The following is a 22,639-nucleotide window of genomic DNA, read 5'->3' as shown; positions in this document are numbered from 1 at the left end:
AATAAAAGAAATAGGAAAGAATTAAAGTTTCTGAAGTGAGGATGTGGAGAAAAATGAAAAGATATGATGGACAATTTATAAAACAAATCAGATGTGCTGCAAAGTTTAAATGAAGAAAGGCAAATTCTTCAGGTCACCATTAAAGGGAAGAATAATTGGGTCGGTTGTATAATTAAACGGAAAGGTTTGATTAGTGTTTTGTTGGAAGAACAAACAGAATGAAAGAAGATGGTAAGAAAGAAGGAAGGAAAGAAGATGGTAAGAACAAGTCACAGAGGTCTAATAGACTAGACATACAGAATCTCATCACTGGTAATGACTATTTCTTATTAAAGTGGTTTATGACTAAGAATTGAATTAATGTATAGAAACAAATTAACTTACTTCAGAATAAAATAAATTTATTTCATCATTATCCAGAACCCAATCAGGAATTCCAATATTTTTTCGTACTGAATTAGATTTATCCAATATCGCAGTTTTGGTTTCAGCATCAATCCAATCTGCTTTATTTAAAGATTCTGTGAATGAAGATTGTATATAATCTATCATTTGACCAATCTGTAAAATAAAAATGAAAAATATAACTTTAAGCAATAACTTATGATTCTGTTAATTAAAGAAAAAGAATCATAATTTAAATGGGAAAAACATCTTATTAATCATTTACATACTTTTTTGTAACCAGTCAAATCAGAAAATAAATAATCAGTTATAATCAGCAAATTCTAATTAAATTATAAACAATCCCTAATTATCTTAACTGTATCCATTACATAATAACTTAACTGGAGGAAAAACAAACAAATCCACTATTTTTTCCTGGTTGTTTTAAAAGTTTGGTCAGCCAAGTTTAACTGAATATTTCTAAGAGACTTCAATAAAAGGATGAAGTTCTCAATTCAATCATTCTGTTTTTTTGTTTCGTTTCTTACTCTTACCAAATTATTATTATTTGTTTTAAAAAGTCTTCCCAGATAACAAAATGGAAGAGTTTTAAAATAAAAAATTATATTGCTAGTAAAAGTAACTAATTTAAAGACATTTTTCCCTCTTTTTATCATTATAACTTTTGAATTATTATTGTGCAATTATACAAAGGTTCCAAGACGTACACTTGAAGTCCCAGGCTTCAAGCTTATGTGGCGATGTCATCAAGCCCAAAAAAAAGAAGTAGGAGCGAATGCAAACTATATTGAAGGACACAAACATAAGAACTGTAATACATAGAAAGAAAGGTAAGTTGATGTACTTAATTGATACACCTTGTAATATCAGTAGAAAATGGTGTGAGAACAGCAGCATCATGGAGCAATGTGGATCCAACAGTTAATGAGAGATATGAATTTCAATCTGTATTTAACAAATCTGGTTCAGTTTGTCATTTTAAAAGTTTACTGTTCTAAATAATAGTTATCATTCATTAACCATCATGGCAAAAAACATTTAAAATAATAACATATTAATTTCCTGCTGCATATAATTTTGAAATCATAATTTTCCTTATTTTTTGTGGATTTCTGTTAGACATTTTTCAAAGTTAAAAAAACACAGACTATATTTATCAGGCTGTATAAGTTCATCTTTTGATGAATGAGTGCAGCCAAAGTGGATCAAAGTATTAGTATTTTGATTTTTACTTACAGACCTATAAAATTAAAAACATTATTTTTCTAAACCCATCAATATGAAGAAAGATATTATAGGTTCTAAGGTTTAGTAATTTTTTTTAGATATTCAAAATATTCTTAAAAAAATAATTAATTTATACCAACATCTGATTTTATGCTTTCAAGATCAACTCCTTCCACTGAACCAGCAGCTAATGCAAAATCCATTGTAATCCATATTATTTGCGAACATTGACTCTCTCTGTATGTTAAAATAAAAAAATTAAATCAATTCATAATTTTTAATATTTACCACACAACATACAAGAAATGATTAGTAAACATATAAATATTTATTTTCTGTTTAGCCTCCAGAACCATCGTTAAGATATTACTTCAGAGGATGAATGAAAATGACATGTATGAATGTAAATGAAGTGTAGTCTTGTACAGTCTCAGGCTGATCATCCCTGACATGTATGGTTAACTGAAACATAATATAAACATTAATCTTTAATATGGTATTATAAAATCAATTTCTTTTGTTAACTGCTGATTTTTTTTTTGGCAATATTATTTTTTTTAACATAAACATAAGAATTATTAAATGAAACTTCTGAACATTTTCCCTGTTTAGAGTTATATATTTAAGTACAGTAGGTACATCATTCAAAAACATTCAATTTGCAGACACGGAGTTAAGTATTGATAGCTAGATGAGATTTATTAAATAGATGCTGTAAAAATGTTTGCTCTTAATCAACGTATGTAATGGATGCAGTCTATTCCCTCAATTAATAGACTGCAACCACTACATTGTACCAACCTCAATTAATTGTACCAGTTAAACATGGATACTGAGAAAAACTTCTGTTTTTACATCAGTCACAAAGGGAAAACAAATTTCATTACACAACAACAAAAAAATAATTTGATATGTGACAACACTATCTGCAAAATTATTTCAATTACAGATTTTGAATTGTTGTGTTCAAAGAGATTTATATATCTCATCTCAATAGTTGTAAGTGACTGAAATAAGATTGGGATACCAGTCACTCTCAAAAGTTGCTAATATTTCAAGAACTAATAGCATATCATGCCAGACTTAAAGGTGAGAATGGTGTTTACCTTTTTTATTTGAACCTAAAAATACAAGTACAAACACATAAGTTGTTAGTATTCTCTGGCTATGGTTGTATGAAAATAACTATATCAAAAGCATTCTGCATTAATGCTTGTATAATTCTGTTCCATTGTAGAGCAGCTAGATGCTGCATAAATTAATTCATTTATATTAAATAACACTGGTTTCACAACTGATCAGCGACATGGAGTAATTTTAATACAGCTCACTTTAATGCACATATATCCTTAAGCTGTCTTTACTTTTATTCATGTTAAACAAACATTACGGTAGATTAACATAATATATAAAAGGATGGTTTCATTATTAAAAATTGTTTTGCAATGTCATCTGAAATATATAAAAAATAAACTGTTAGGTCATCCAGGTAATTCTTTTTCACCTCAAAAAAGGATAGTAGAGATGAACAACTTCTTGTAGCCGGGCTAAGTTTTTTGAATATTGATATATATCAATAGATTTACTTAAATATCTTATATTTTATATTATACAAAGATTTCTTCAGTAGCTGTGCAGACACACTCATCCAAGTATCTAATTTTGTATTTCAATTTCTCAAATTCTAATTTTTGACATTACTTACACAAAATAATTTACTATTTATGTTTTAATAAATGTTTAATTAATTAAAATATGTTAAGTAATTAATTTATGTAACATTTACACTGAATAAACCACCTTTTTTTCCTGGGCACACAACGTGTTGTTATCAGTGCCCAGGTACAAAATTACAGTAGTGAATTAACTATACTTAACTCTTCTTCCAACAAATTGGAGAATGACCAGTAAAAAGCATTTCATTAAAAACGGTAGTAAAAACACGAACACTGACATTTATCGAACAAACAAAGAGTTTCACTATTATTCCATCAAAGCCAAGAGCTTTGCCTCTACCAAAGTTACAAATTACTTCACGCAACCTAGCTTCAGTAACTTCTGAAGACAAAATATCCAAACGATGAGAAGTTACATCGTCCTGAACACGACTTTAGCAGTCTCAACCGCTAAATCAACAACAACAAATCATTCAATACAGCACGTAAGCACATGTTGGCAGCTTACGAGAAGTATTAAATACCTCTAAATCATATGAGCAAGAAACGCTTCGACCACCTCACTACTCTCTTCAGTACAATCACTATGTCATATCAAAGATTTAGCATTAACATCGGCACCAATAACAATTGAACCATGCTCAGACCGAAGAAGTTTTTCCCAAGGCTCAAGATGACTTTCATCAATATATGATAGAGGATCAAACTTCTTGGGATAATCCTCACGCCTGTGCCCCTCCTTACCATAGTGAGCACAAATGGAAGACTGATCACAGAACTTGGCCCTGTTGCCAAACTTGCAACACTTAAAATACCACTGGACATCGATGTACTCCCTGACATGACAAAATGCAAAATCGATGAACAGCCTATTCTCAATAATAAAAGCCCTCATCATAGAAGGGCCCACCTCAAACATTCATGGTAGCGCTCTGCATCGCACCTACCCATTTTAAACAAAAATCGACAATCTGACTTAAAGGCAGTTCTGTCCAACCTGATATTCTGCTATCTAATAAGAGTTAATACTGCTTCCTCTGCCAGATGACGGTTAATATCAAAAACTATTATCCTAGGGCGCCGCTTCCTTTTAGGATCGGCTCTTATATCAGATTTTTCAACATTTAGAGTCCAAAATTATTTTAGCTGTCTCCTTATCATCAGCTACAAGACCCTTCTTTGTCTCCTTCATATTCCAAATTCTCAAGTTCAACCTCTTCGAACGCAGGACAACTTTCAAGTCATCCCTCATCTCCTTACAGGATTTAGTAACACCCTCATTCATGTTGACGAACAAAATCTCTGGTTACTTTTGAGATAAATTATCATCTCTCTTGTCCTTTATAATGTTGGCATAACGCCTCTTCTGAATCTTATGGGGTTCAACGACCGACGTAAGAACAGTTTCTTTGACTATCAGTTCCTTTACTTAAACGGGTTTATTGGCCAACGCCTCAAACCTTTCTGCAAGGCCAGACATAAAAACCTTGAATTCCCTCATTTTTTGGAGTTACACTTGCTGAGGCACTTTTCGGTTTCTCCAAGAAGGCCATCAGCTGTTTAAACTGTTCCTCGAACACTCTCATCAAGAGCAGGGAGCCACCATATTTGCCGGTCGACTTTAAAAAATCGACAACAACATCCTCTTTCACACGTATGGAATTCCCTGTCTGGCTTCCATCCTCACTGGATGTACGAATTATCAATCCGCGTCTCCCGGATTTCAGTAGCCTTTATCCGCTTGAGCTTAGGTTTCTTTTCACTTTCGGACATGTCGCCAATTCAAACCTATCTGCATCACGCTATCTATATCAGAAATTGGGCAAGTGTACAACGCGTCAACTGTCCGCATCGAGCCATGGACAGCCGGAGGCCTATAAATCCTCCTGCTACTCGCCCACCTCTTAGCCTTTGTTGGATCGACTGCGCAAGAACTTGGCCAATTAAGCAATCACTCAATACCACAGATTACTGTAACACCAAGAAGAGTAGACAGATAAACAGTCGTTGCTACTCCTTCGCTACGCACCCTTTAGAACCTGAACAAATAATTTTAAAGAGCACTCGATGAGGTGGGTGCACGTCTAAATCAGACACAGATGTGATTGCACAAAAAGATACAAATGATGAATTTTGTTCAAATGTAAATTTTATTATGTGGATGTTACAAAAATTCTAAAATAACCAATCCACAAGTGTGTTGTGTACCGTTAAATGTCAGTCGCCGCGAACACAAACAGGTTCATCGATCCGCGTCATGAGATGTCAGTGAGTGAGTCTAGTGTAACCTATTCACAAACGACAAATAATAGCTTCTTCTCAACGGCAACTACTGAATGAAAAGCATCACGGTGATATAGTGTTCTTAAACAGACAAAGTTTATTGTCAATGGTAGCAGTCTGTTCATTTGCCACTCATCACAAATGAACTCATTTCGCGAATCTCCAATCACAAACGCGATATTTTCAACCGGCAATTTATACCTCATAAACTCAGGGCAGTATGATGATGATGATGTAAGTGAAACTGACCTAAACGAGTTTCAAAACGTGTTCGCTACATCAATTGGCGCGGTGACGAGGAAGCTGTTGCTTTCCAGTTTAATTGGCGCAGTGTTGTTCTGATCCACACATAGTCCGAATTTTTCTCCAAATAACCGATAATGGAGTTGTCCGAGAAATGGTACTGACATAATTGAGCCACGATTTCCGTTTAGCACACCGAAAAACTCATCGACATACAGCTCTCATATTGCGAATGGCGAAGAGCATTTCTGTCGTAGGCCTTCGATTTAAATTACGTAGTGCCCTGCGACGATCCCTTAATAAACTTCTGCAGTCTTCGTCCCACCAAGGAACAGCAAGCAGGATGCATTAGTTTTCCTGATGTTAGTGGGATAAATTCATCGAGTATCAGGTGTGTAAACATAGCTAGTTACCAATCCTGTCGTATTGAACAAAGAATCTTTGTATCCGCTCCAATCAGCTTTCTCAACCACCAATTTGAGAAGAAGATTCGGGCAAATCTCTGTTACCGTCTGAAAAAAACAATTGGTCTGTGATTGCTTCCAAAGAAGTTTCCGGACACACGGCAGGTAAGACATGGAAGTAAGAATGCTGAACACAAGGATTGATGACATAAACCTAGTGAAGATGTCATAAACGTGTACGATTCATCATTCAATAAACAAAGATCCAAGTTCTGCCTCGGTTGATCAACTATAGTACCTCAAGAAAAGCTTGATGATGAGCCCCACGATGGGCATTGAAATCCCCAATTGTATTAGACAGGTTATAAGAATCCGAAAAAACAGACTGGAAAGAACATCTTCATTGATATCGGAATTTGGTAGAATATATAAGATGCAGATGTTCAGATTAAATGGCGCTTTACTGAGATTGCAGGAATGTTTGTATCCAGCGGAATCCGCATGGCCAATATGATCTTTAGTAAGACAGTCACACCTTCTCGTCCTCTACCCTCAGCTGGATGGTCGCATCTCTCGCACACGTATCCGTGAAAATACAGAGGCGAGTCTTCATCCTGGAGATGGAGGTAAGTTTCTTGCAGACACAGTATTAGAAGATTTTCTTCTTTTAGCAGGATTTTGATATCCTCACATTGAGAACAGACACTGGAAGCAGCGTCGGGGTTTGGTATGTATATTTGTACACACACAGGTGGGGAGCCCCTTTTTTTTATTTGCTCAGGGACCGTCAGAGTAGAAAAAGTTATAATAAGTGAGGATGTTGGCACATCAATACCATTATCTTTCCTCATCATCCTCTGCACAGAACTGACTGACTGGGGGACAGTTCTTCTGATATCTCTTATGGTTCAATACCAACCAAGTCATGGCAGAAGATCCCTTGGCACTCCCTTGCTGGAATTTAGGGTATATATGACTTTGTCCTTCCCTGCGAACCTAAGGACTAGTAGCTTCTGACTCTGCTCATCATCATTCATTTCATTCAACAGGGTGCCACTATTTGTTTAATTGACTTTGCAGAGACACTCTCTAACTACACACTTATGAATTAAGAAAAATGAAACTTTTGCAAATAATTTACCTTCTTCCTTACATTTGACTACACAAACCATGTTATTGATAATTTAGCAGTCTTGTTTTATCTCTCGTTTCATCATCACCAGACACATCTTCGGCTGACAAGGTTGGTTAAAGCCTTTTTAAGCTCCCGGGTTTGTTGGGTTTTTCAAGTGAACCAGCATCCACCAAAGAAGTATTTAATGGAACAGACATATGGTTTCCACAAGTATGGCAATATAATGGACCACTCCAGCAGAGCATGTGCATACTGGAGCTAAGGCTGGATACAACTCGGTTCATCCTGGTGCACAGAGGAAATCGTTTGAGACTCACTACATACAGACATCCACCTATTGGCATAATAGTTTCCACCTAGGGTTACGGCTGCGTTTTGTAAGTTTTGCAACATCATCAAGTGTTACTGCAAGAAGAAATAGTGTAAGATGTTATGTACTTGTGTAAAGGTATATGTTGTAATTTGTGTAATGAATATGTATAGTGTAAAGTGTTTTGCAGCTCTGAGTGTTGTAGGAAGAAAAGTTACAGAGACTAGGGTCATGGGTATGCCAATCCTCAAAGTCTTAAAGAGTAAGATTCCCCATTAGGGAATAAATCAACTGATCCTCATTGTGAATACTAATATTTGTTCAATGAAGATGAATTAAAATAAGTCTGAACACAATATACACAACAATTAGTAATGCAGATGAAAGTAGTACACTTAGATCATTTATTTATTGATGAATGGGTCCTGATTCATTCCTCTTTATTATCATCTGAAGAACAAAGGGTTTTACTTTTGTTCAGTAATTTCAATTACTTCTCTTTCTTTCAATTACCTGCTATCTAATAATTGTAATTCACATATTTTCTACATTATTTAAACAATGTTTTTGAGTTGGACTTAAATTAATATTCTTATGACTTAATGACTTTGTATCAGAGTGAAAAGTTAATCTATAATCTAAGCTTTAAGAATTTTTACTTAATTATATCACTGAAACTTTCGTGTTTTATCTCTATGATAACTTGCAAAAAATTATTAAAGCCCAAGATTAAGATTAACATTTCAGAATCAAAATTTTAAATATTGAAAATGAGTTAATATCATTTGAAGTAAAATTTACAAAGTAATAAAAACTGATGGGACAGACAACAGGAAATGATGACTTGAATAATACTGTTCCTGATTCATACCACTGGAACCGTGATTATATGTTAAGGTAACTTGAAAAAATCTTTCACCAAGGATTACTACTGTGTTTAAGAATTCGGTATCAATAGACCACTCTACTTTTAGATTCAGTGATTTTATCTTTTTGTATTAAAATAAAAATAAAATAATATTATGCTATTATCAATAATGAATGTACTTTATGCGTCTTCATTACAAATTATAATAGTAATAATAAGTACATAACATATTTCTTCAAATATAGATTTTAAACAACACTGCAGTAGTTATTATCCAAAAAATAAATGTCAACAGGATAAAGTGCTATGGAAAATATTCTTTAACATTTAGTGATCAGCAGAAACCAGTTTAATAGCCATGGTTTTGATTACTGGAATTTAATACTTATTTTGAATCCTTTAATTTCTGGTATTTCATTTCTTGTGACAGTTTCTCCGTACTAATGAATTGTCCATTTTATAATACAACAAAATGGAGTCATAAGGTTGTAAGGATGCAGTTAAAAACTTATCATTAAAATTTATTTTCAAAACAGTTTTAAATACCTTGGCAAAGGCATTGATTCTCCAAGAGATTCAGTCAAAAATGTTCTCCTAATTGAACGAAGTTCTTCATTTGAATATGGCATTAGTGCAAACATAACATCCCACCATATATGCAACACTGAAAAAATGATTAACTATTGTCATTTTAAATTATTAATCACATTATTATTATTATTATTATTTAATTCACAATACAATTCACATAGTCTCTAGCACAACTTTAATGTAAAAGGGCAACATTTTTTTCATTAGCATTTATTGTTCATATCACTAATATTTTCTATCATCAACTATAACATGCAAGATATTTTTGTACTTTTTATTTTAGAAAGGCTACCATCAGACACTTAGTCAACTTAGATTTACAGGTTATGGAATCCTCAACACTGTCCTACCATATTTCACCAAGAATGTACTGACTACACTGAATATCCAAGAAATGTACTGTACATCCTGGTATCATCAACACAAAGCTAGCAAAGTTAGATCTACACCCACAGTACAAAAATATGGAAGGGTTCAAGAACAAGGAGAAGAGGTGAAAGGTGAGAAAGGTTCCTAGGAGTAGGCACCCATCCTAACCATATCTCCCCAATAGATCAGGATATTTTCATTCATCCTGACCCCATAGGAGAAGACAGGAAAGCTAAAGAGTTAAAACTATATTTGATGCTCTGGCTGCAGGTTACAAGAGGTTGGCCGCTGAGCTACCTGAGGTTAGAGAGGTGTTGGTGAGGGAGACTGTTCCCGCCCCTCTTCCAGTTCTACAGTTGGCAGTGCCTCAGTGTAAATGGTACACTGAGGTATTAAAAGAAAAGCAGGAGGCTAATTTGTCTGGCAGACAACCTGAGGTTTTGTTTGTTAACTTAAAACAGGGGGCAGGTACTAAGACTACTTTATGAGGGCATGGACAGGGTAGATGCCACTAATCTCTTGCTACAAGAATGGCAAGAGAAGTAGAATGCCGCTGCAACTAGGGTGAGGACAAAGAAACTTATTCCTGAGGTAAGACTCTGGCTGGGGAGGAAACACGGCGATGTGGGGTACTACCCATCACAATTCCTCTCCAGTCATGAAGGATTTGGTGTTTACTTACACAGGTTTAGAAGAAGGGAGCTCCCAAATTGTGTGAACTGCAGTTAAGAGGGCATCCCCTGGCACACCTTTTTCGAATGTGCATGATGGTAGGATCAAAGTAAGATATAACATACAAGAGATTACCGCAGAATCTACATCAAAGTTTATGCTGAGAGGTAAAGAGGAATGGCTGATAATAGAGAGATTCGTGGCTGAGATTATACAAGCAAAGAAGTCGGAGTAGTTACTTAAGATAAAAGAACATAACGACCGAGACACGGCTGCTTGAGCAGGGTTCGGGAACGGCATAGCCGGGTCCGGTATCCCTGGCCATAGTGGTTGCAGGTAGAGGCAAGAAGAAAATAAGCAAAAGATCCAGAACCGGTGAGCCGACCTCCCATGTCGGATGAAGGACGAGTTTCAGGCCATCTTTAAACAAAAGAAGTCGAACCTGAAAATTCGAAATATTAAAGAAACAAATAAGGGGTTAGTCGTCTTCAGATCATCTCAGAATCGCTCAAGGTCGGTAGTCCCGACATTAAAAGTCGACCCTAAACATAAGAGCTGCTCAAGGATTATTGTGTATGACATAGCTTGACGGTTATCTAAGGAATAGTTAATTCTTATCCGATAGCAAAAAACTCAAGATGACTGAGGATATATCCAAGTCCGAATGTCGACTATTATTCAAATCGGGTAGGAGCGAGTCTGAGCGCTACCACGGAATTTTCGAGGTTAGTCCGACTCTTTTTCACAGTTTCGTCGACAAAGGCAGATTGATTGTGGATTTTTCTTCATGTAAAATCAAGGAGTTTTTAGATGTCCAACAGTGCTTTAAATGCTGCAGGTATGGTCACAGGGCTAAGTTCTGTAATCATTCTGCAGTCTGTGCTCATTATAGTGACGAGGGTCATAAGCGGGGCGAGTGTCTGAAGAAGTCGGAGGATCCGAATTGTGCTAATTGCAAGCGTGTTAAGAAGTAGTCCAAACACTCTGTAAATAGAAGAATGTGGTTTTTATCAGAGGGCTGTTACTACGTACTTGAATTCTTCAGAGTTAAATGGTTATATTCGGGCAGTATATATTGTTCAGATTGAGCTCGGTGAAGTCGCTCTTCGTAGAGGGTTGGATGTTGTTTTATTGCAGCATCCATATATTATGTTCGGAGAACTGCCAGGTTTTTCTTATTGGAAGCGATTCTATCGTGGTTCTTGGAGCACGTCTGCTGTTGTGTGCAGAAGGGAAATAGATTGTATCTTCATTCAACAGCTCTCTAATAATTATTATGTTGTTCTTGCGGGTGTTCGGAACTTGCATCTATATGTTGCAAGTTCATACCTTCAGTATAGAGACCCTGTTGATCGTTATCTTTAGATCTGCGATAAAATCCTACGATTATCTGGTACCAGTCCAATTCTTACTGGTGCAGATGTGAACGCTAAGTCACTACGGTGGTATAGCGGCTTCACCGATGATGATGGTGAATTAATAGAGAGGTTTTTAGCCCAATACGATAAGCAGGTATTCAATGTACCTGATAAGTTGCTCACCTACGCGGGTAATGTAAATGGGTGTTGGTTGTTTAGTGGAACGAATATCGATGTTACCGTTGGTGGATTTATTCCTGCCAATGTCTGTAACAGGAAGGTGGTGGATGATTGCTCGAGTGATCATCTATTGATTATCTAAGAGATTTTTGGTGGCTTTAATGAGCGCTACCGATGTAACGTTCCAGTTCAGCGTGGTCGCTTCCTGTACAGGCAAGAGGACTGGAGAAATTTATTGACTTTCTTTCGGCCAGACTTCGAATTTTGGATCGGGGTCTGGAGTCATTGGAATTGGAGTACCTGACAGAGAGTTTGTCGACGGTTTTCATCGACGCCGCTGACTGTTCGATTCTCCGCAGTTCAGCTCGAGAGAGGCTTGCTCCATGGCGGATAATTGTCAGCCTTGAAACTGACTGCCTTGAGGCTCTCTGTCTGTAAGGAGAGCGTCTCCACGTGAGGGTGATACTGAGCGGCGGGCAGTCCTTGTTCCTGCAAATCGGGACCGCAGATCTCACTACATTCATAAGGTTCGTACGGCGAAGAGGGATTCCTGGCGTTCCTTTGTGCATGAGCAAGGGAACAAAGGTCCCTGGGAGTCGTATATAGAGTTTTGGGAAACAAACGAAGGAAGGATGTTCATCTGTCTGTCTTTACACCAGGCTTGGTGTGATTTCAGATATGTCTGGAATCTTGTACAAATTACTTGTCGATTTACTGCCTGATGAAGACGAAGCTGGGGAGACCGCATACCATCTGCGGGTACGGCGTGAGGTTGCTCATTTTTGTGGGAGAGTATTGTCTTTGGAGATTACTGAAGCTGAATTGCGTCAAGCCATCTGTAGTTGAGGTAGGGGTAAGGCACCGGGCTTCGATGGAATAACGGCAGAGCTCCTTGTTCGCTCGGTAGGGGTAAGCGTGAGAATTATCAACCGTATTTTCAATAAATTGTTGTTTGACGGATGCTTCCCGGTTGCTGGAAGAAGGGGATTGTTAAATAATTGTTTAAAGGTGGTGACAAGGATACAACTGTTAGTTCGTCATATAGACACTTACGTTACTACCGGTTATTGTTAAGGTCTTTGAGAAGGTTCTGTACCTTCACATAAATGAGAGGTTAACCTCGCATGGCTTATTGATGGAGAACCAGTACGGGTTTCGTCCCGGAAAAGGTACTGAAGACGCCATACTACGTGTGATGAGTGTGATGACGACCAGACAGATGGACTATGTCCTAGAAATTTTCCTAGACATTTCAGGCCATTTATCAGCTGCAAAAATGAGAATGCAGTGTGAATGAATTGCAGGTAATGCAAAATTAATTCAGTGATCGGGATGTTCTGCTTCGCTAGGGCAGCGATGAGGTAGGCAGCACGCTGTCCAAGGAGCTTTGTTTTGGGTGGTGGAGTTTGATTCTCTTCTGCGGCTGAGGTTGTCACATCGTGACTTATGTTGATGAATGATGCTTGAGGAGGAGGTTGAGTTCCGAGCCACTCAAACTTGCAGGATACTTGAGCTGTGGAGTCATCAACATAAGATGACTTTCAGCCCGAAGAAGACCACTGTGATGCTCCTCAAAAGTCGTTTGGCAGTGAGGCGGCAGATTCGTGTTTCGATGGCAAGTCGTGCATAAAATACACTCAGGCTCAAAAGTTTCTCGGGGTGTTTCTCGATGAGAAAGTGCAATTCAAGAAGTACCTTTAATACGTCGCGTGAAGGCCTGTAGTGCCTTCTTTGGTATTCGGCGTTTGGTCAATCCTGATTGGGTTAATTTTAAGATCATGAGTATCCTGTGTAAGTCTGTGAGGCAATTATGCTATATGCGGCTATATAACTTTCTGTATGTTTGTTCAAAGTATGAGTTGATACTCAGGCTCGATATTATCAGGTCGGCGCTGAACTGTCGAAATCAGTCCAAATGAATAATAGTTGAGAATTTCATACACTATTTGGCAAAAAAAAAAGGACTGCCATGGGCATTTAGAGTGCTGCCTTGGCTTTCCCGCGTTCTTCTTTTGTTTGTTTTGTAGTTGCTAAGGTTTTATTGTTGGTTTCTTTTATTGTAATTGCATGTTGAACTCACTTCTTTTACCTTGAGGTAGGTAATGGATTCCAGTTCCTTTCCTTATTTTGTTTACTCAGTCTTGTTTGAGATAACATAAGATGTGTTTTGTTTTTAGTCTCTTGTTTTTTTTTTTGTTTTTTTTTGGAGAGGGATAGTGGTACACCGAGGAGAATATCACATGTGGCATTCACATCGGTGGCATCCTGGCTAAGGCAAGAACAAGGCTGAGAGATGCCTTTCACCGAGGTTTCAAAGATGACCTCCGGTAAAGCCCATAAGGGCTAGGTACAGAGGGGGTGGTGTGTCAACCGCAACTGCAACATGGTGGGGTTTTTTTTTTACCATTAATTTCTTTGTCCCTTCATTTTACAAATTTATGCAACAGCACAAAATTGTTAGCAATCTCTAAAGCAGTTGGTAAAGATATGATCAGATATTCTTCCCAAGTTCCTTCCATTTCTACTAATACCAATATCTAGTGGTAAGATTATTTTCTACATCAGTTTAATACATTATCTAAAGAAGAGAATAATCATTTGTATAATAGGGTATACAATTAACAAAATTAAATAATTCTTATAACTATTCACTAAAAGGAAGGTGTTAAATTATAATTTCTGCAAATTTTGCTAACAACAAAACAATCATATTTTACAGTAACACAATTACATTTTTAACATACAAAATTATGTTTCTTTTTACTTTTTATGTTTCATAATAAAATAAAATCAGAGCTATTTAAAATGCTGCTTAACTTTCCAAGAATATAAATACAGGCTTAAAAATGTATTTCCTCACTGGACAAAAAATGCTAAATAGTACTTTTAACTTTTTTTAATGAAATTTTAAAAAAATCATAAATTCGTATTTTGGTGTTGGGAGTTACTGCTACATCTTCCTAGACATATACATTAACATCTGTTTTTATCCTGATAATGCCTCATTTAAAAAAGTTTGTTTTTTTAATTTACAGCCAAAAAATTAAGGGTAATACTAATATTATCCTATAATTTGTTTGATAATTCCAATGTTTGTTGCAAAAATAAAATTTTATGCAAAATATATTAAAGACATACACATTTATAAGAGAACTCAATGCATAAAAAAATTATTTTATGTAAAAGATTTTTTCACGTTTATTTCCCACATTTTATTTAACTAAACAATTCATTATACGCATATAACAAGACAGACAACCAGCCATAAAAATTGCTTCAAATCCCTTCCACCTAACCAAAGAAAAAGGAGAAAATGAGCAGCAAAAAGCTAATTCCTGCTTATTGTTCCCATATGTTTTTAATGATCATTACAGCCATTAGCAAACAACATTAAAAATAATTATAATTAGCAAAATCAACAAAAATATCTTAACTGATAACAGTAAATAGATATACCAGATGAATCTTACCAATATCATATTTTGTTTCATTAGCTAATACTTTTGATATTGCTTTGTAATACTCAAGACTGTACACAGACAGTTCTTCAGTATTAAAATCAACTGTAGTATTTACAAACGAATATATGGTGTCAAAATACTCTTGCCATTCTAGCTAAAATTAAAAAAAATTGATTTCATTAAAATGCAAATAATACATACAAAAAATAATGTATGTGAACAATGTGGGAAAAGGTAAAAGGAACTATAAATAAATGATGAAATAAGTGTAAGAAGTGGATTGAATCTAGAAGTATTGTTATACTGCTCTGGAACGAGAAATTATATTATTAATATTATAAGGCTAGTACAATCAATTCTATGCAACAATATTATTAATAACAAGAAAAAGGGTCTAGATAAGACAGTAAATTACAACCTTAGCATGAAGATAGGTCCACAGCTCCTTTTTTTTTTTCTAGAGGGGAGGAATATAATTTATGTACAGTGTCAGATACGCTAACAGGTTCCACAAAATGTTGTTGAGTGCGTATGTGTGCCTGTACCCTACCGACTAAACCTTCACCTCTAATAGTCCTTCCACTTTCTGGATACTGCTGTGTGGCATTACTTCAGAAAGAGGGAGCTTACCTTCCAGCATCAGGCATCAGAGTGACCATGGATTCACCGCATCCAGGCGACTACCACAGTTCAGGAGGCCCCTTCGACACTCACCTGGATCTCAATTTCCCCCCCCCCCCACCGAGGGTAGAAGATCCCACCTAGTAGTGTGTCTGGTCGCTACACCACCCCCTTCCGTTCCTAGCCAAGATTGGCTTAATCGGAGGTCATCTTTTCGCCCTCAAACTGATCACATTCCACAGTGTTCAGTCCGGACTCGTGAGATGCCACATGTGATGTTTAATCAAGTTTGCCTTCAAAGAAGACATCAGACACCAAACACTACCACGTAGCCCTCAGGAACTAACCTATAAGCCTACATGCGAAAGATTAAAGACTCCCCACCTATCACTACAAAACAAGCCCTAAAACCGTACGTACCCACAGTACAAACGAATGCAACAAGTAATGCCACGACAGCATATCAAACAGCCAAAATATTCCACGACGGCATACCGTTAAATTAAGCGATTGGAGTGCAGCCAGCGTGAAAAGAACAAATGTCCCAGAGGATCTCAAGTCTGGTCCGTTCGCGAGCGGAGTATAACCTCTAGTTTCCCACTTCAGCTCCAACTTTGAGGATCGCTTGGATTTTGCACTAGGTTGATTGCAACCAATATTAACTTATTAGCCCCATAATAAGTGTTCACTCCAATTCGACCAATCACCATGCTAAAATTAGTAATCACAACCGGGAGAGTGAAACACACCCGTCGGGCACGACCTCCATTGAAACTTAGCTAATCTAACCGTGGCACGGCGCCTAGCACGCTTACCTCTGGCCAATTCAACTGCTTGAGTGGAGCCCTAGCCACCCGAGATCCTAAACAGGACAAAGTACCCACAGACGCCGGCGCAAGTTAGAGGAGAAGTAAGCTAGTCAAGTACAAATACACAGCGGTAGAAACCTCAGGGAAAGCTAAAATTCTACCAGGTCCCACAATCAAAAACTATGGCACTCAGTCGAAGACTGAGACTAACGAAGATAAAAGAGCAGATCCACTCGATTTCGACGCGGAAGCGACTCTGCGAACAGAGTCTAAACCCGCTAGAAAGCCCACAGCCATCACCTAACTGTCGCCAAAGAAGCGATTTAGCATCGCAAAAGATAAAACCTTCAGCCCTCCGCATGGAAGAGGAAATGGATCATGATAACACAGAACAAATAGCAAATGGCCTGGCAGATCACCCAGCTTGTGATGGGTGCTGCGAAAAACAACCCCGAGACTCACAACACCAATAGAGCTAACTCTGCGCACAAAACACCAAGCTTCAAAGAGGGACTAACTATCCAAGGAATTGAAATACAATTCTACCGTACGTAAGTAATAGTCACAGTCCTTACTGTTGACCGAATGTTTGCACTCTTTGCGCAACCTTTTACAGTTGACGCAGGATGGAGCCTCGGCTTTCTGCGGACAGTCGTCGCGCTTGTGACCACAATGCGCGCAGATCGACGCATACTTTCAGAATTTGGCTCCGTGGCCAAAACGACAGCACTTAAAGTACTTTTGTACATCCACGTACTCCTTAACCCGACAGGACATTAAATCGACATACAACCTACCCACGGACACAAACTTCTTAACGAGACCAGCACAAAGTTCGAACACACCGTGATACCGCTACGCATTACGCTTACCAGTCTTGAAGAGTAGCCTACACTTTCCTGAAGTCGGCCTCATCCAGTTCGGTATTCTGCTCTCTGATGAGAGGCAGAACCTCCTCATCGGATAGCCGTTGGTCAATGTCATAAAAAATGACCCGGGGCCTACGCTTTCGCTTCGGGTCAACGTTAACCTCGAGCTTCTTTACCTCAGGAGACTCCGAGATGACTTGGACTGTCTCCTTGTCATTTGTAACCACTACCAGACTCTTACTGGTCTCTTTAATTTCCCTAATTCCGCGTTTTTTCCGATCACTACGAAGAGCGACCTGAAAATCCTCATTGAGTTGCCTACTAGTTTTAGTAGACCCCTCAGGCTTATTCACGAAGATAACCTCAAGAAAATCAAGAAGGTTGTCTAAACTTTGCTGCGCCGCAGCCAATATCGCAACAGAACTGCCACGTCTGCCCTGTGCAGCCTTGAATTCTTCGGCCGTTCGAAGAATTCAAGGCTGACATTAAAGTTTTTTTTTATTTTACTGTTCATAAAAAGCAATCAATCATTACTGTATTTTGTACCTTTATTTTGTTTACCGATCGTTTTATTTTCTTTTAATTACGTAAGATTACAAAAACTATTCAGTAATGCATTATACCAGAACAGTAGTTCTTTTTAAATGTAATAAGCCTGTTTTTATACGTAACTATGTAATTTAAAAGGATAGTAAATAATGCACTGTATTTTATTAGATACGTATTGTACGGTAGAGTATTTAAATTTGTATTATGCTGTATTTATAATACTGTTCATGTAATCTTAATATTAGAATAAAATTCAGAATAGTAAATCGCTTATTCCAGTTTAATAACTAAAATACACCCGTACACCGTATTTGTGTATAGCTCCAAATATTTAGTTAATGTCGCTTAATTCTTCGACCGTTCGAAGAATTCAAGGCTGCACAGCCTTGAACTTCCCGGGTGGGAATCCCTTCGTCTAAATCGGAGACCTCACTCTCTGAACATGCTTCCTTAGGTCATGTGCCAGCTTCTCGATCCTTCTCACTAGATCAATATATGGAATTTATAAGAAAATTAGTAAGAAAAATTAAGATAGTCAGAGTTGATCAAGCAGCAGCAGTAATGAATAGTGTGATTTCTTCAGGATTATCTGTTAAAGTAGTTCAGACAAGCAAGAATGAAATAATGAGAGTGGCATGGTGAAATAATTCTTAGAAGTGACACTACAGTGGAGAAGTTACACAGCTGAAGGAAGCCATGATGACAATGAAAATATATCATGATTGAATTATCTTTGATGAAACAGAGGCAGAATAAACATCATCAAGTATACCGAGGTGTGTATTGACAAGTAGATAAGGCAAAATCATAAAACATCGCAAAATCAAATAAATCTTTGTTAAAATAAACAGCGTCTAACTATAGTGAATGGTACTTCAGAGCACAAAATTTCTATATGAAAAGTAAAAGGTTTGAAGGCAAATCAGATCAATTTTATTTTAAAATGCTATCTCGTAGTGAGGAAATTCGGTCAAATAACAATCTACATGAACGTGATTCATAGTTGCCTACACATCTCAAATCAATAAAACTGAATGACATATCTGAAGACTTCTGGAATATTACACAAATCACACTTCAAAAAATGATGATCAATTCGCCTTTTTTTTTACATAATTTGTTAATGAATATCAATTAACTGCAATAACAAGTTAAACACTAAAATTCTACAAAATTTACATTTAACTGTGTACTAATAATTAAAATAATTTAAAAAGTTAAGGGTTAAGAGTAAATAGAATACATACTTTTGATGTTCGATTGACAGATTTAGCAGCCTCGTCTGTCTCATTCTGTAACTGTCTTACTATAATTTTACGAGGCTTTTCAATGTTTCCTCTTGTTATATTTTCATTGTTGGCAATCTGCAATCATTTAAAAATTAAAAAAAACAGTTTATTAAGAGATACAAATGAAATGTACATATACAGAGAAACAACAAATAACAAATCACTTGTGGAATTGAATATTTAGTATATTTCAGTGGGCTTGGCATGCTGATGATATCCATGGCATATCTGACAGACACACGCGCACACACACCTAGAGAGAGAGAGACACACACACACACACATATATATATAATATATATTGGTGGATTCCTGTTAATAGGATCACCAGTTATTCGGGCAGCCGTTTAATTGGGACAATTTTGTTAAAACAGAGACATATCGGTATAATTCACGTAAAATTACGCCGATTTAACGGTCCAAAATGCCGCTTATAAGACCCATTAGCTCGTTCGTTTCTTTCTTTTACTCCTAAAATACCACAATTTTATTAGTGATTTAAATCGCTTGACTGTTGTTGAATGTTGCATAGAGGGAGGTAACTTCCTTCTGTCACTGGTCATAAGAGAATATAGTGCGTGGTGGCATAGATGATCGTCATGCAGGTATGACGAAGCAAATTTTATTTTCTTCATTGCGAGTCCGTTGTTCATTGTGTATGGTGTTGTTGTTATCGTTTTTCCGTAATTAATGGGTCTCTTTGTTACAAACAAATCGCGTTATCCGGCTCAAAAATCCAATGGATCGAATTACTGTGCTTTATTGCACCAATATGTCTGGCAGTGACAAGTAAACTTTTTGTTATCGGTAAAGTAGGTAAACCACGATTTTTTATGCGGGTTAGAATGGAGAGTTTACCTGTGCATTACTATTTTAATAAAAAAGCCTGGATGATAAGTCTAAACTTTAGCGACTGGTTGAGTGCTTGGGACAACGAGTTACAGAAAAAAAAACCAAGAAAGATTTGCCTGTATTGATAACTGTGCTGCTGCCCATCCTAATGTAGATTTACGAAACATTCAAATTGAGTTTCTGCCACCGAATACAACGAATTTAATTCAACCGCTTAACATTGGACCAATAAAAAATTAATTACCGAAGTAAACTAATAAGTTATATTTTACAAGAAATTGAAGGAAATACGTTGACTTCCTCGGCTATGGCTAAAGATGTTAGTGCTAGTGTAAATTTGTTGCAGGCAATTCAGTTCGTAGCAGATAGTTAGAATGAAATGAAAAGGAGCACTATCAGAAATTGCTTTACAAAAAGTGGTTTAAAAGTCAATGTCCGTCGATGATGCCGATGACAATAATTACGTTCTTTTGCAGCACCAGGTTCAAAATTTTGAAGAGTTTTCAAATATAGACGGAAAAAACAATGCTTTGATGAGAATGAAACCGATGATATATAATAATTAAAAACAATACTGGTACTCAGTAACTGGATGAGAATGAAGAAGATGAAGACGAACCCTATTTCAAACGCTTATCTACACAAAATTCATTGACGGACTCAGCAGAATTTTATAAAAGAAGGCAGTGAAGGAAGCCCGCTTGAGATCTACGAATCTGTGCGAAATCTGTAGAACGGCAAGTATTAAAAGGGAGACGAAAAATTAAAAGAATCCTTTCAAAATATTTAAACAAGTAAGAGACATTAAAGTTTTTATTTTACTGTTCATAAATAGCAATAATTATTTTGTATTTTGTACCTCGATTTTGTTTATCGATCGTTTTATTTTCTTTTAATAACGTAAGATTACAAAAACTATTCAGTAATGCATTATACCAGAACAGTAGTTCTTTTTAAATTTAATAGGCCTGTTTTTGTACTAATTATATAATGTAAAAGGACAGTAAACAATGTACTGTATTTTATTAGATTCATATTGTACAATAGAGTATTTCAATTTGTATTATGCTGTATTTATAATATTGTTCATGTAATCTTAATATTAGAATAAAATTCAGAATAGTAAATCGCTTATTCCAGTTTAATAATTAAAATACACACGTTCATCGTATTTGTGCATAGCTCCTCATATTTAGTTAATGTCGCTTAATAGGACCAGCCGTTTATAGGGTCATTTAGCCCAGGTCCCGAAGTGGTCCGATTATACGGAATCTACTTTATATATATATTTTCCACCCATCTGATTTTTAACATTCTCCTATACCATCGCATTTCAAAAGCTTCTAATCTTTTCTTCTCAAGTATTCCGATCATCCAAGTTCCACTTCAATATAAAGCTATGCTGCAAACATATAATTTCAGAAATATTTTCCTGACGTTTAAATTAATTTTTGATGTAAACAAATTATATTTCTGAATGAAGGCTCATTTCACCTGTCCTATTCTGCATTTCATATCGCTCCTGCTTTGTCCATCTTTAGTAATTCTACCTCCCAATTAACAAAATATTTCTACCTAAATAATCTATTCTGTTTCTATTTTTATATTCGGTGGCTCATCTACACTATTTCTACTACATTTCATTACTTTTGTTTTGTTCTTGTTTATTTTCTTGCTGTAGTTCTTGGATAAGACTTCATCCATGCCATTCATTGTTTCTTCTAAATCTTTTTTACTCTCAGCTAGAATTACTATATCATCTGCAAATCATAGCATCTTTATCTTTTCACCCTGTACTGTTACTTCGGGTCTAAATTGTTCTTTAACATCATTAACTGCTACCTCTATGCAAAGATTAAAAAGTAATGGGGATAGGGAACATTCTTGTCAGACTCCCTTTTTGATTTCACTTCTTTCTTATTTTCTTTAATTATTACTGTTGCTGTTTGGTTCCTGTAAAATGTTAGCAATTGTTCCCTGTTATTGAATCCCTGTACTTGAACCCTACTTTTTTTTAAAATGCTCAACATTTTATTGATATATATAATAAAAATCATAAATAAAAAATTCTTTGTATACACAAGTATATGAAAAAAGCAAAAGTTTTCATAACTGATTTCATGAAATAAAAACAAAATATAAATTTCAGTAGAAATTTAGTTTATTTTGAAACTGTATTCTCAAAACACCAAATAAGTAATTTTCTCATAGTAAAACCCAAAAAATGAGAGTTTATTTACAGGGTAAAAGAAATATAACTGTTCAACTGAAGAAGAAATGTCTAGGTAACATCTTAGATGATTGGTCAAATGTTAAATTATGTTTATTATTCTTAAGCAATAATTTTCAGATATTTTGCAGAGTTCATTATAAAATAAACAGACTGCTTGTCAGACTGTATCTGTGTGGGTAATCTTAGTTGGTTTTCAGAAACAATTACATTATTTTTTATTTTTTATAAGTAT

The 22,639-nt window shown here is 36.1% G+C and overlaps 1 protein-coding gene across 3 annotated transcripts in view; it reads right to left on the bottom strand.

Moving 5' to 3' along the window:
* Positions 1-22,639, bottom strand: part of LOC142331813 (neprilysin-11-like) — a 222,469-nt gene that overhangs the window by 23,389 nt on the left and 176,441 nt on the right. For all 3 annotated transcript variants that reach the window (XM_075377944.1, XM_075377943.1, XM_075377946.1), the window contains 5 exons: positions 19,281-19,397; positions 15,195-15,339; positions 9,101-9,218; positions 1,776-1,872; positions 385-561 (listed from right to left, as the gene is read on the bottom strand). In XM_075377944.1, coding sequence (XP_075234059.1) covers positions 385-561; positions 1,776-1,872; positions 9,101-9,218; positions 15,195-15,339; positions 19,281-19,397 — 654 coding nt within the window. The remainder of the gene's footprint in view (positions 1-384; positions 562-1,775; positions 1,873-9,100; positions 9,219-15,194; positions 15,340-19,280; positions 19,398-22,639) is intronic.

Source organism: Lycorma delicatula, chromosome 10 (genome assembly GCF_047948215.1).
Source record: "Lycorma delicatula isolate Av1 chromosome 10, ASM4794821v1, whole genome shotgun sequence".
NCBI classification, from domain to species: domain Eukaryota; kingdom Metazoa; phylum Arthropoda; class Insecta; order Hemiptera; family Fulgoridae; genus Lycorma; species Lycorma delicatula.
The sequence above is the reverse complement of the archived record's forward strand: the minus strand, read 5'-3'. Positions and strand labels throughout refer to the sequence as shown.